This window comes from Zeus faber (genome assembly GCF_960531495.2).
Source record: "Zeus faber genome assembly, chromosome: 21".
Lineage (NCBI taxonomy): Eukaryota > Metazoa > Chordata > Actinopteri > Zeiformes > Zeidae > Zeus > Zeus faber.
Window position 1 is genome coordinate 21,049,448 of NC_137208.1, and position 13,907 is coordinate 21,063,354.

At 43.2% G+C, this 13,907-nt stretch overlaps 2 protein-coding genes across 5 annotated transcripts in view; one reads left to right on the forward strand and one right to left on the reverse strand.

Moving 5' to 3' along the window:
• Positions 1-7,451, reverse strand: part of tmem178bb (transmembrane protein 178Bb) — a gene marked incomplete at both ends in the record, with an annotated part of 100,827 nt that extends 93,376 nt beyond the window's left edge. The window contains one exon of the mRNA XM_080022802.1: positions 7,046-7,451. Within this exon, the coding sequence (XP_079878928.1) occupies positions 7,046-7,451 (406 nt within the window). The remainder of the gene's footprint in view (positions 1-7,045) is intronic.
• A 3,741-nt stretch (positions 7,452-11,192) lies between these two features.
• On the forward strand, positions 11,193-13,784 carry mrps33 (mitochondrial ribosomal protein S33). 4 transcript variants are annotated; one of them, XM_080022126.1, is made up of 4 exons: positions 11,193-11,234; positions 11,408-11,506; positions 11,682-11,898; positions 13,383-13,784. In XM_080022126.1, exons 3-4 carry the CDS (start codon positions 11,684-11,686, stop codon positions 13,486-13,488), a joined length of 321 nt encoding a protein of 106 aa, XP_079878252.1. In that variant the 5' UTR covers positions 11,193-11,234; positions 11,408-11,506; positions 11,682-11,683; the 3' UTR covers positions 13,489-13,784. The 4 variants fall into 4 exon arrangements, with proteins under 4 accessions (XP_079878252.1, XP_079878254.1, XP_079878255.1 ...); XM_080022128.1 differs by having other exon boundaries at positions 11,197-11,234; positions 11,408-11,482; XM_080022129.1 differs by having other exon boundaries at positions 11,197-11,234; positions 11,408-11,476.
• The last annotated feature ends 123 nt before the right edge of the window (positions 13,785-13,907 follow it).

The following is a 13,907-nucleotide window of genomic DNA, read 5'->3' on the forward strand; positions in this document are numbered from 1 at the left end:
AATACAAAGGTGCAAACTTGAATGGGAAGAGCGTGCATATAATAGGTCATTAGTGTAAATAAACACGCCGCCAACGATATTCATGAGAAATTAGAGAGAGAGAGAGAGAGAAAGAGAGAGAGAGAGAGAGAGGTAACTGAGGCCCCCGAAGAGACACGGGGAAAAAACAAATGTTCCCTGCCTGCTGCAAACCTGGCCCGTAGAAAGGAAAGCCAAAACGGACAGGAAAGCCAAAAGATAAATAAATAGATTTGTATATAAATACAGTAGATGTACAGTATTAGATTTATTTATGCTATACTATTAGCTATACTTACTATACTATACTGATTACGTTATACTGTTCCAGCTGCTGCGGTCGGGCAAGCGCCTCCGCAGCCACACAGCGAGAGCAGAGAGACTGAGACGGAGTTTTTTCCCCGCAAGCCATAAGAACTGTCAATGCTGACCTCACCAGGGGTCCTAACAAAAAGCACTGAGACACTCATATAGGCCCCACTGCCTTACTGTACTGTATGTAGTATACTGTACTGCAAGTTACGGTATCACTTTTCTGGGTTACTGCATACTGCGCTGTATCGCTGTTCTGTTCAGTGTTACTGTATTTCTGTGCCGTACTGTTGTATACTATACTGTAAATACTTTTACTGCACATATCTGTATATACAAATGGCCCATATACATAACTCTATTCCCTTCTATTTTGTACCCCCGCTTTGTATTATCTTTTTGAGTCTGGTTTAACTTTTATTTTATTTTATTTACATTATTCTATTCACTAACTGCATTACGTTTTAGGAATCAGTTAGTTTCAGTTGGTTAGCTAGGTAGGAATTAGGTTAGATATTATGTTCGGTTTAGTAACTATTGTGCAAAATCTCCGGGTGCGTTGCAAAAACATTTCACTGCATAAATGTATGAACCTATGTATATGCCTGTGACAAATAAACCTCTTGAATCTTGAATCTTGAATAACCAAATTAAGAAGTATTTCCATTAATTATGCAAATTTTCAATTGATTTTTTCTTTACAAAGCAAAACACACCAATGGTCTTGAGGTGGAAGAAATTTCACACATAAAACATATTTCTGACAGACAACGCTTATATTTACTTTAAAAGGATCTATTTATTTTGCATCGTTTGAGTTTGGGCGCCTCCTGCTCATCACTCCCGCTGAGCTGTACAGAAAACATAGGCATGCTAAATGAGCTAGAAATATTGGAGTGATGAGCTTGATTCCCCCCATTGGCTGGAAGAGTAGAGCCCAACGGGTGGATGCATGGGAGGTGGAGGGAACGCAGCAACACAGCAAGCAAAGCAGGAGGGGATAGCTGCTTAAATAGGCCGCCCCATTATGGGCGTGGAATCATGTGGCACCGTCAAGTTGTCTGACAGAACTAGCTCCGCAAGCGACGCATCATTGAACACATACAAATGGTGGCTGCGAAAAGATTTTTAAAATTCTTAGAGGATGTCATTGTTGACTTGTTGTGTTGAAATAGAATATTGTCCAGTGCATTATTTTTTGTGTTTTGTTTTTTTTTGTGGCTGTTTTTTTCAAGATGCTGTACCATGAATGTAATGTTCACATAAGTCTACAGAAAAGAATAATGATAAAAATGAAAATAATAAAATAAATGACAAAAATATTTTGCCTCTAGTCATGTTTTGCACACAAATTCCCTCTGAGACCCTCTGAAGCAACACCTTGGGATTTGCGTGGTGGTGCTGGTGCTGGTAGGGGCATTGGTGGAGAGACAACAGGCTGTTTCACACCATATTTCTCTTGTTCTCTCTCTCTCTCTCTCTCTCTCTCTCTCTCTCTCTCTCTCTCTCTCTCTCTCTCTCTCTCTCTCTCTCTCTCTCTCTCTCTCTCTGTCCATCCTTCTCTCTACCAGCTCATATAGTTGTCAGGCGTCATGATGATCCAGGTAAGTAAGAGTAAGGTCCAGGTCACAACAGTGATTTGCAGTGTGAGATTCCTTGCGAAATAGGCAACCTTTGGTCCCAGAGCTGTGTGTTCCAGAGCAAGTTAGCTTGGTCGAAATCCATTTATTTTGTGGAGTGCTTTATATACCCAGTGGGTTTAAGTTTTTGTACTTTGAGTGTTGAGCATTGCTACATGAAGGCATCTCGGTGAATTCCTCCATACTGCATACCCCCACCAGGAGTTCAAGGCAAGTAATGGGGGGCAAATCCACACTCGCCCGGTTGGGTGTAACACAATAGCGGCAGCAAACAGGGATTTTAGCGGTAAAACTAAACATATTTGTTGAAAATAACTCCTCGAAAGTCAGACTGCTGTGTTATCATGCCAGCTTTACCCGAAATGTAGAGTGCGTTTTTGAACTGAAGGCAGCAATTGTAGATTTGTCCCCCATTACTTGCCTTGAACTGCAGATGGTGCCGCTGCAGGAGCGTAACTTACCTACATACTACACGAGGGGTATACATCAGGGATAAACTTCAAACAAATCAGAACTACACCTTAAATGCAGGGGAGTCTCTACGGACATGGCTGCTCGTCTTCCTCTGACCTCTTGTGAAACGGCCTTGTGTGACACTGTAGCTACTCTCATGGTTTCCATGTTTGAAGGTATTCTTAAGCGTGGTCCACACAAGTAGCCTGTATTTCATTGTAAATACACAAAGTAAGGCTAGCCTCTACCTTCAGCTGCTTCTTTTAGCTTGAAATCTTTTAGATAGGAAATTCAGAAATCATTGGAATGCATGATTCCATAGCAAGCTGACATTTGGGAACGCTCCAACAGGTAGGTACTGCGCTCTTGGTTGGATATGGAAGATGGACCATCGATGATCCATAATTTATATTGACGCCAGCCCAGACATGATTTAGCGGTGGAAATATAAACATCTGCACGTGTAAAAACTCACGTAAAAGAAAAATATCGTCTCATCCTGAATGGTACGACACCTATAGCGAAGAACTAAACTCACTTGATGATTGCGATAGAAATGGCAAGAAACCCAATCAACCGCTCTTGTTTGGACCAAAGCTGATTCTCCCCGGGATTTCGTAAAAAAAAACCCCAAAAAACGCCTTTCAGGTTTCTTTTAAGCGCTACCTGCGCTTCATTTCACATCAGAAATGATTTTTTCCCTCGGAAAAGAAAACTGTGTGTCCGCGAAGCGCCCACGGCCGAGGAGAAGGGAGAGTCGCGAGCAGACAGGCCACGAGGATCGTTGGGACACGACGCAGGACAACGGGGGCACTAATGAGCCAGGACTCCCGCCCCCAGGACGGCAGATGTTCATAAATAATTTAACTGTTTCCCCAGCCCCGATACCACAAGCGCTGGCTCGCATCCACTACAGCAGTAAGATAAATAAATAAATAAATAAATAAATAAATAAATAAACAAACAAACAAACAAACAAACAAACAAACAAATAAAAAAACAACACCAAATAAAACCAGTTCACATATTGGCCATGAAATAGTGATGATTGCATGTGTGATAGCGTGCGAGTGCTTCAGCGGTGTTCGGGGACCACAACAACAACAAACAACCCCCAACGAAAAAAAACAACCCATCTTACAGTATATCTAATCGTACAAACGAGGCCGCAACACAAGACTTTCAACCACAGCTGACCTACTTCAACTCAGTGGGGGCAGGTTTTGCGGTCTTCCGCTCAGCCGACAGCACACTAATGACTGAAATGGACCCCCACTAAACCACCCACCCCACCCCACCCGGCCCCCGCCCCCCACCATCGGATATTGGGTAAGGGTTGACTCCATTAGGAGCGGTCCCCAGGAGTCTGATGAAGTACCTTAAGCCTCGGGTAGTAGTATATTCCCCCCTGAGTCGTGAAGATATGGGGGGGGGGGGTGTCTCTAGGGAGGAATTGTAATCCAATCGTGGGCCCCCTGGCTGTCTGGGTAGGGAGGGGGCTTATTTTACTTGCACTCCCTGTCTAAATTATGACTGAGCTGCTAACATCTTGATCGGGAGCTGTCGAGACCCCCACATATTATTTTTTTGTGGGGGTGGGCGGGTGGGGGGCGGGTGGTGACAGATGGCCATCGAAGGAGAGGCCCCTGGCTCTTTTCTCCTCTTTGATGTAATCCCTCTCTGTCCCAATACCTTTCTCTCTCCTCTCTACCACTTTAAAAGACCCCGCCACCAACAACTCCCTGCCTCTCTGTGCTTGAGTCCTTTCTGTCTACTGACTACTTCTGACTACTTGTCTTTTTTTTATTGCCTTTTTATTTATCCTGTCTGCCCTTCCCTCTCTCTCTCTCTCTCTCTCTCTCTCTCTATCTCTCTCACTCCTTCTCGTTTTGCTACAGACAGGTTGAGAGCCAAGAGGCTACTCCTCCAGTGTAGGCTCAGTACCGTGGCCAAGTCACGCGAGTGGAATCCGAGCAAATAAGAAGCTGACAGACCGGATATTAGCCCCCACCCCAGCGCCCACCCCCACCCCTTCACCTCTATGGCCGATAAAAACACATTGATGCATACATGACATAGAAGCTAGAGGTGGAGGTTATATTGAAGATTGGTCCTCAATGACTGATAATACTCCTGAAAAGAGTCCTTCTGAATGCTTGAAAGGCTTAGCAACCCTAATTCCACACATTCAAAAGAAAGGACATAGGCCTTATACTTGTGTACAACATGGGGCAACCTTTTATGAACAATATCCAAATTACAACGCATTATCAATACCAGAGTTGGATTGGTTAGAAATACTCCAAAACGGTGTGAAGACCTGAAAACCAAAAGCTGGATGGAGGTGTCCTCATGATCTGGTCGAACACTATCAGCCGAAGCATAATTACACACAATGGCGGGAGATAGGTGAAGATAACAAAAAAATGCTTGAAATCACGCGAGAATATAATGTTGGTTTTAAGTATATGATATTTGAAATTGGTATGAGGTGATGTGATATTAGTACGAGGCACTTAACATTCAAATTACCTATCAAGGAGCCATTTTGAATGAGCTACCGGGAACGTATGATATAACTGGAAGAGCAGCATACCCCATACAGACACTGTGCATATAAGCAGAGTTTGAAGTTATGATGTAGTAAAGCAGAACTACTTTAGATGAGACCTGCAGTGGTTCCAATGTGCGTAGACCTAGAAATTTTCAGAGGGTAATATCTAATGTATGTTTTATCAAATCCCTTCTTGGATTGAAGGGGGTAATAAGAGAATTATTTCAACATTCCAACAGGCCATTGATTTTCTCCTCCTGCACATTTACTTCTCCCCCGTCCCCCCTCCCCAAGCCCTTGAAACCTCTCAGAACTTCTTCAGTGAGACATGCAAACCAGAACCAGTGGGGGTTGCGATTGCTCAGAACCTAGCAGAATAGCGTCTGAGACAAATTCCCGTCGGGTGAGCCAGGGGATTCTCAGCTCCGGGAGAGTCAATATCCAAAACTGCTACGTTTACTTTAGTATTGGCGCCAAAAAACAACAACATCCTTGTCTGCAATCAAACACTCGACAAACCCTTGACAAACTGTAATAGCACTGGGGTGTAAATGGATGGCGAATCATCATCCAGGGCCTAATTGTGTTGTTTAGAAAGAATAGCCACGTTTCGCCGCACACCAGGGGCAAGGTCTCCACTGAAATATCAGCGACTTCTGGTGATTTCACAACCTTGCGATCCCGAGTGTACAGTAGGTGGCCGCATGTGGTTTTCACGTGCCATGTTGTCCACCGTGTGGCTGCTGACATAGGATTCATGTGCTACACATGATGACCATGTGAACGGATGTCCTGTTGTTGACGGATCAACGTTTGCCCAAGGCATCTTGCATCCTGATGGAGCTTGGGGCCTTGGGACGGCCTTGGGAACCGAGTGAGTGAGTGAGTGAGTGAGTGAGTGAGTGAGTGAGTGAGTGAGTGAGGGAGTAAGTGAGTGAGTGAGGGAATGAGTGGACTGTGTGTGGCTCCCCATTACTGCAGACTGGTTCGCAATCAAGGCCATTGAGGCATCCTCAAAGGGGAAGCACAGCTGCACTTGCCACGCAAAGAGAGAGCGGGAGAGAGAGAGAGAGAGAGAGAGAGAGAGAGAGAGAGAGAAAGAGAGAGATGACTCAAACCATCTCCTCTCTACATTGGAAGAGGGACCAACGCTCCTCAGCAGCCTCTCTCCATCAGAGGCCACATTGTGCATAACAAGCCTGGACAGCATTTCTAATCCATGCAAGGCCACGAAGATTTGGTGACCACAGCAGTAAATATCAACGCCAGTACAAATACAGATACAGGCCTTCCAGTGGATATTGAGCAAACACTCAAATTGAAATCAGGTTACAATAGATTACACGGGCCAGGTCTCTTTATCTCTTGCTGCTTTTTTTTTTTGGCAAGCCCTGGAAACCCCAAAACAATTGTTTGCTGTATATGCTCTGGGCGTCCCATCACTGAAAGCTTTACATGACTTTCACTCGTACTTCAAAACATAACAAAAAATAATAATAACAATACTCGCATGGCTATTTAGCGTTGGATCCCCATCCCGTCCCGATCCATCCCCACCCCTAATCTCCCCTCCATCAAAAACAGCATGACAACAAGACGCCTGCACAGCTGCAGGCAGGCTGTGTATCCGAGTGAAATATCCACACATTCCTCTGTACAAATACATTGTAATAGGGTTGTAATACCATTGTAATAACTTTAGAGATTGTCATAATTTAGTAAAAACATCATAAATGAGACCTTCTCATGCGTGTCTATCCATTCCTGTATTATTAAATACATATTTATTCATCAGAATATCCCATCTATATTTCTGTTTATACCCAGAGCCAATACTAGCGACCATACTGACACTTGGCCCTATGGATCGAATAAATTTGCTGTACTCTGTATATTTTTGTATATTTTGTATATTTTGGGGGGATGCTTGACCATAAAATGTAAAAAAGCAAAGGAGCCAGCTGTGTAATGTAATCCACACACGAATTATAATACTACCCCTTTTAATTCGGGTAGTATTATCATTTTTGTGTGTAGGTTCATTCTCAGCTGTCCGGAGTACCCTTACCTTTCCGGATGAGGTTCTCGACGTCCTGGTCGAAGCCCAGCCGGTGGCACTTGCTCCACAGCCCCATGTTGGTGGAGTTGTACTGCCTGCTGCACTCGTCCGCGGCGCTCATGGCGAACAGCTGCCGCCGGTTGCGGGCGAGCAGCAGCTTCTCCTCCCAGCGGTCTAAGCCGGCGGCCCGGCCGGACCCGCCGCGGGTCCGGCCCGCCCGCAGCGGCAGGCTGTTGTTGGGGATGTAGATGAAGCCCGGGTCCTTCCGGCGGCTGGAGAAGCTCCGGCACCGCTCCCTGTAGCGCCGGGCGTCCGTCTCGTACCAGTGGTCGGAGCAGACGGCCACGGCCAGCATGCCCAGGGCGCACAGCGACAGGGACAGACCGGCGTACAGCAGCAGCTTCCCGGCGGCCATGGCTCCGCTTTGCCGGTCAGAGCCGCATCAGCACCAGCAGCACCGCGGACAGCTCCTCGACTCTAGCCCTCTCCGAGAGACGGAGCACGGCTTCACATCACACCGCCCCCCCTCCTGGGTGAGATCGGTGCCAATGCCATTATCTGTGTTGGGGGTGGAGGGGGGTTGGATGTGGAAGTGCTGCTGCTGCTGCTGCTGCTGCTGCTGCTGCTGCTGCTGCTGGTGGAGCAACTGTCCGCGTCGGAGCCGCGGAGTCCGGGTGGAGGGTGGAGGTTGGAGCCGCGGATCCTCGACGGTGGATGGGGAAAAAGAAAAGATGCTTATCTCAGCCCTGTCTCACGCTGCCGTCTGGATGGTGCGGAGCGACACACACAAACAGACACACACACACACACACACACACACACACACACACACACACACACACACATTTATGCAAAACAGGATAGTTAATCCGTCAAACAGTTACACGCTTCAAGGCGTAAACTACACCCTACATCCTACATCCTACATCCTATCCTACATGGCATTGCATTCATAGGTTAACCTACCTACCACAGTGCATGCTGGTCAATGGATGCTGCATGTCAAGGTTATTATTATTATTATTATTATCATTATTATTATTATTATTATTATTATTATTATTATTATGTTTTTGTAGGTTATGGGAAAACAATTTGCATAGGCATTTAAGCAGATGTGGCCCTAAATCGTCCTTTCAAATGGCATTTTAGTCTTATTTGCGCATACCTCCGATCGGCCGCACCGGGCACGCAGTTCGTCAGCGGATTGCGAAACGCAAAGCGAATGATGGGAAATGCAAAAGTGTTTATTACCAGCGTCTGGAAGATTCTCAGTCACCTCCTGCCAGCCGCTGCCTGGTCGTGGGTTTGAATAAGTTATGACGTGGCAGCCTGTCAGATACTGACAGAACATTTATAAGGTTGTTGAGGGGGCTCCACAGACGTGGTGTATTTCAAGGGGGGACTGTGTAATGTAGTACGAATACTAATAATAAATACAGCTGCAGGCGGCAATACACGGGGTCCAGGTGAGCCGTACAGGTTTTCGAGGTTCCCTAAAACACGTCGTTTTTTTTATCGACCACAATTCCAAATTTCTCAATTCTTCTATCTTAAATATAAGACCAGTTCAACATATTTGAATCCAGCGTATATATTTTTTTGCAAAATAGAGTGGAGTGGAAAATGACATTTTACTTAAAATGAGGTGTCCTTTTTTTCCAGGTTTTTTCACATGAGTATTTCTCATGCTCATGTGTTCAAGCACGATCTGGACTTACGTCTGGACCAATCACCGTGGACGTTTGTAACTAAATGTTCCTCTTCTGTCGTTTAATTTAAATGTCGCTCGATAACGGTGTTTTTACAATTTCGATCATTCCTGGGTCATGCAATGCGGACACAAAAGAAAGAAACGGTTCCTTCAAAAGTTCGAAGAACTTTCTGCGGTGCCAAAATGCCTTCTGTGACCAATTATAGTCTTCGGGTTTTTGTAAAACGCAGTATGAGTAACAGTTTTCCGAGGTTTCTTTAAGCGCAGCATCAGCTCAAGTTGTCTGTCTACGTGTAGCAAACACTATGCAGTCCACAAGGCTCAAGTGGCTGGATGTGCATCACCTCCGAGAGAAGAAGCTTGGACTTTTATCATTTCGGAAGATGATGTTACAAAGCGCCAAATCAAGTCGAGCGAACATTATTCAACTTACGGTACATTTGCAATAGTTTTTCCCAAATGTAGGCTCCAAATGTAAATCGATATTGATCAAACTCGCACAACAAGACGTCTGAAATGTCCCGGTTCTAACCAGACCTCAACCATGTCTGTGCATACTGCGGTTGCCCTGTTTCGGGTACTTTTACCCAAAAAATGCCAAGACGTTTTTACTTAATAGTGAAAATCCAATCCAAAACAATAGGGTTCCAGTCCATAAACGGGCAGCAATACGCGGGGTCCAGTTTAACCGCATTTGGTACGTATTACAGTTTTCCAGGTTCTGTGAAACGCAGCATGAGTTGCAATTTTCTGAGTTTGCATCAGCTCCGTCTGTCGTCTGAACAAGTGTAAATACTACGTGAAGCAACCAGGTCTACACAGCACAACTATCTGAACGTGAATCAGCACCCAGAGACGAAGCCTGGACTTATATAACATCGACTCATGATGTCACAAAGCACCCCGCTCCCCAAACTAATCAAGGTACGCCAACGTTCTTCAACTGCCGATAAATTTGCAACGGTTTTTCACTAATTACTGCTTCAAATATAGATCGATGTGGATCAAACTCGGACCATAAAATGTCTGGACTGCCCCAAATCCAACGACACTTCATTCATGTCTGTGGGTTCGGCGGTTACTGTGTGCAAGACACTTTCAGCCGGAAAAAATGCCAAGGAGAAAAATAATACAAAAAGGGTGCAGCCCGCATCATACATATAGAAATACATATAAAATACATTTAAAATGGTTGCACCTATAAACATAATACAAATTATTTGTTTCTCCGCGACATCGATTCCTACAGCTACAGTCCCAAAAACTGAAAAAAAACACCAGGTAATGAGAAACACACCATTGCTAGACTTTCAAGCAGCAGCGGCAGCAGCATTAGAACAGCAGGAATTTTATTGAACATAATTTATCATATTTTTAGATAACTGCCTCCTCAGACTTGTTATGTGGCCTCGCAAACATTTCACTGCAACTAATTAGCCATTTCTATTAAAAGTGAATAGCAAGCAGTTTTGGTGGACTCACTCTGGAAATAGGTTCCCAAACTCTTTCCCGCCTCAAATAAAGGAAAAAAACGGTTGAATGCACTTTATCTGCATTACTTTACATAATTTAGCAGACGCTTTATCTGCCTATAGCAAACTGCCTAAATTCTAATTAAAACAAACACACAAAAATTGGCAAATCTTACAATAAAAAATCACAACTAGTGCATTGGGTATATATGTTTTGAAAGAGAATATATTCAAGTATGTAATACAATATAATAAACAAAATAAATGTATCACATATTAATAATTTTGCTGCTGACCCCAGTTTGGGAACCCCTTCTCGAGAAGGAAATAATTATACTTCAGTATGTTTCATCCAGTGAATTTAGAGTTTATTTATTTAATTGTAATCGTCAGACACACCTCCCACACTCCTACACACCTCTCGGTATTAGGGTGTTGGAAACTAGCAGCGCATAAAAGCAGATTAAATACTTAAGTTTGACAGAAAGTGTTTAAATATATTATAATTAAGTTGATACAACAACAACAAAAATAAATAAATCCTTACGCGTCACTCCTAAAAACCAAGTGTCCTCACACCACCTTGTGTACATTCAGTAAAATTAACATTTCCTTCCAAGTTTGGTTTGTTTTTTTTGAACTAGAAAGCGTACGCGCTCGAGCAGACCGCGTCTTCGTATCGGGCGCCCTCTTGTGTTGCTTTTCGGGGGGGGGGTTCGAAAGGCGTGTAATGCAAGTCACGTCTTCCAAAAAAAGAAACTGTTATCCCCGATTATTCTCACACGTGAAAATTCCTTACGTGCCTGCCACGTTTTTGGTTTTTTTTTTTTTTTCAAACGATGAAATATACCTACAAACAACAGCTTTCCCAGAAAGAAACATCCCAACTCTTCTGAGTGGGTTCAACCGGGCGAGAGGTAAGCGGAACGTTTACGCGCAGACCGTTTTCAGGTCGGAACCTTTAAAGAGACGGACCCTCCGGTTGACGCCAATAAGGTCAATGAGAAGCGGGGTGAGGCGTCGCTCGTTATATTTAAGTGATTTTTGCTAATGTGTTCATCGATGCCGGCAAATGAAATGCAGCTACGACTTTTAAGTTGCGTGCGTGACATTAGCAATTTTAGCAAATGAAATGACCGAAAAGAACACGAAAAAACGTTTTTGACCGACGCTACTTCCTGTTAGCGCACCAATCAGACGTCCTACCGTGACGTAGTTACGTCTTCTCCTGGCTGGTGGAGGTAAAAGGCACAGGTACAGGTACAGTAGCTGGACGACTTGAAGGTTAGCCATATGTATTCATCCTGTACAGAACATTCAATGTATATATATATATATTTAAGTCCACTTGTTGGCCCATGTCATAGTAATTCGACCAAGTATTCCTCCTTTGTCTACATTTTTGGATCGTCACATGAAAAGTAATCATCGAAGTAACGTTTATTCTCGTTTCCCCCAGGAATGGCCACGCTGTCCACCTACGCTGTGCGCATGGCGCGTCTGAGCGCGCGCATCTTTGGGGACGTCGTGCGCCCGACCGACTCCAAGTCCATGAAGGTGGTCGAGCTGTTCCGGGAGCCGCCCATGGCCCAGAGGAAGGAAGTGTACAACTGGTACCCGCAGCACAAGATCTACTACGCCATGACCCAGAAGCTGAGGTTCATGGGACTCTTCAGGTGACAATACAACCATTCAACCCTCACCTACAGTAATGACTATCTACACTGGGGGGGGGGGGCAAAATAAAAACAAAAACATTTGATTGGAGTCATCGGCTCTTTATGAAACCTTCATTTGTTATGTTCCCTCAACCCAAAATGTGCGTATTATTTTCTCAATTTCAAGTTGAGAACACCTAAAAATATATAGTTTCAACAAATTATTGCACTTTTAATGATTTCATTTTTCAGTGTGGAGCTGCGCCACATGCTTGCTGAATGCGGTAAATTGTGGATGTACGATAAATCGTATTCTAATCTAAAACTTTTCTACGTATTGAAATAAATGTCAAAATATCTCTTCCAAAAGCCACTGATTCACTCCTCAATGCAAAGCTCTCCTCACTGACAGTCGTTTAATGAACATATTTAATTATGTGCAACGCTCTATGTAGTCGGGATGGGTCAGAATATTTGATTATTCGTTCAGACCGTGAAGACCTCTAATTTTGAGTGGCGTGCGTCATACCACCCACTGATTATTCGGCCATCAAATATATGAGTTTGCACATCTCTGGTATGTATACATGGTCCTGAAAATCGTTAGGGTATCGGGATCTCTAATCCAGAAAATCGTGATTCCCATTTAATCCAAAATTATGCGGTCATATTTGTCATAACAACATTATTCCTCAGTGAGATTGATCTTGCATTTCATTTTATTTTATTTATTACAAATTCAGTATGTGGGATTTTGCTTTTCATTATACTTCATTATTCATGTTACTTAAAGACTGGATAACTCCACGAACAATATACAGATGGATGCACAGATAGTATTCCGAGAAGGAAAATGCAGTGCCACAGCAGTTAACATTAAAAAATAGGCAATAATAATAAAGAAGTTTAATAATAAATATAAAAAAGAAAACGGTAATATATGGAAAGATGCGAAAACATAAAACAAGTCCAGCATTTAACTGTACACAATAAAATATGGCAATATACAAACCTAATGATAAACAACAAATATAGATAAACAATTTTGAATGACCTAAAAAGAATTGGGTCATATACAATAACTAATGAAATGAACCTAGATCAAGATTTAGAAAAAATGGTAATGTACAATAAACCTAATGACATTTTTGACAAACAATAACTATAAGCCTTAAAAATGACACAAAAAAAATATTAGACCAAAAGACTTACGCAATAAACATTAAACACACACCTCTGTAGTAACAAATTCATATTCTAGCTGTTTAGCAATTTTAGATCGATACTTTATTCATCACCCAAGGGAAATTGCAATCTCCCAGCAGCTTACATCAACACACTAGGCAACATTATAATGAAGCAAGACAATAACAATATAAAAAAAGAAAATGGCAATATATGGGAAAATTTGTAAAATGTACTGTACAATAAACAATTTTGCATAGTATAGAAAATAGACCCCAACTTTATCCTTTTTCCCCCCCTTCTCTCTTTCTCTGCAGAGACGAGCATGAAGACTTCAAAGAGGAGATGCGTCGCTTGAGGAAGCTGCGAGGCAAGGGGAAACCGAAGAAGGGCGAGGGGAAGCGAGCGGGCAAGAAGAAGTGATCCGGACGGCGTCTGGGTCTCTGGATCCTCGAGATTTTTTCACACACCGGATGATACTTTGACTTTGTTGTCTCTAAGACTGGCTATTCGAACAGTGTTTCTGGGGAGAAGACGACGCCCCTTTCCCATGATATCCGAGCTGTCAAATGTGCATGAAAAGTGTAAATAGAGAAATTTGGTGATTTTATTCTATGTTACAGAGGCATAACCATATATTCAATAAGATAAATATACCCTCATATGGTTCTGTCTGATATCAAATTCTGAAATAAATTAGAAATTTCGTGTCTGTAAACACATAATGCAAGACGAGTGTCCTTTATGAAACAATCCAAGATTCAAGAGGTTTATTCGTCTCAAACATATACATACATTCATACATACACTACTCACAAAAAGTTCGGGATATTTGGCTTTCA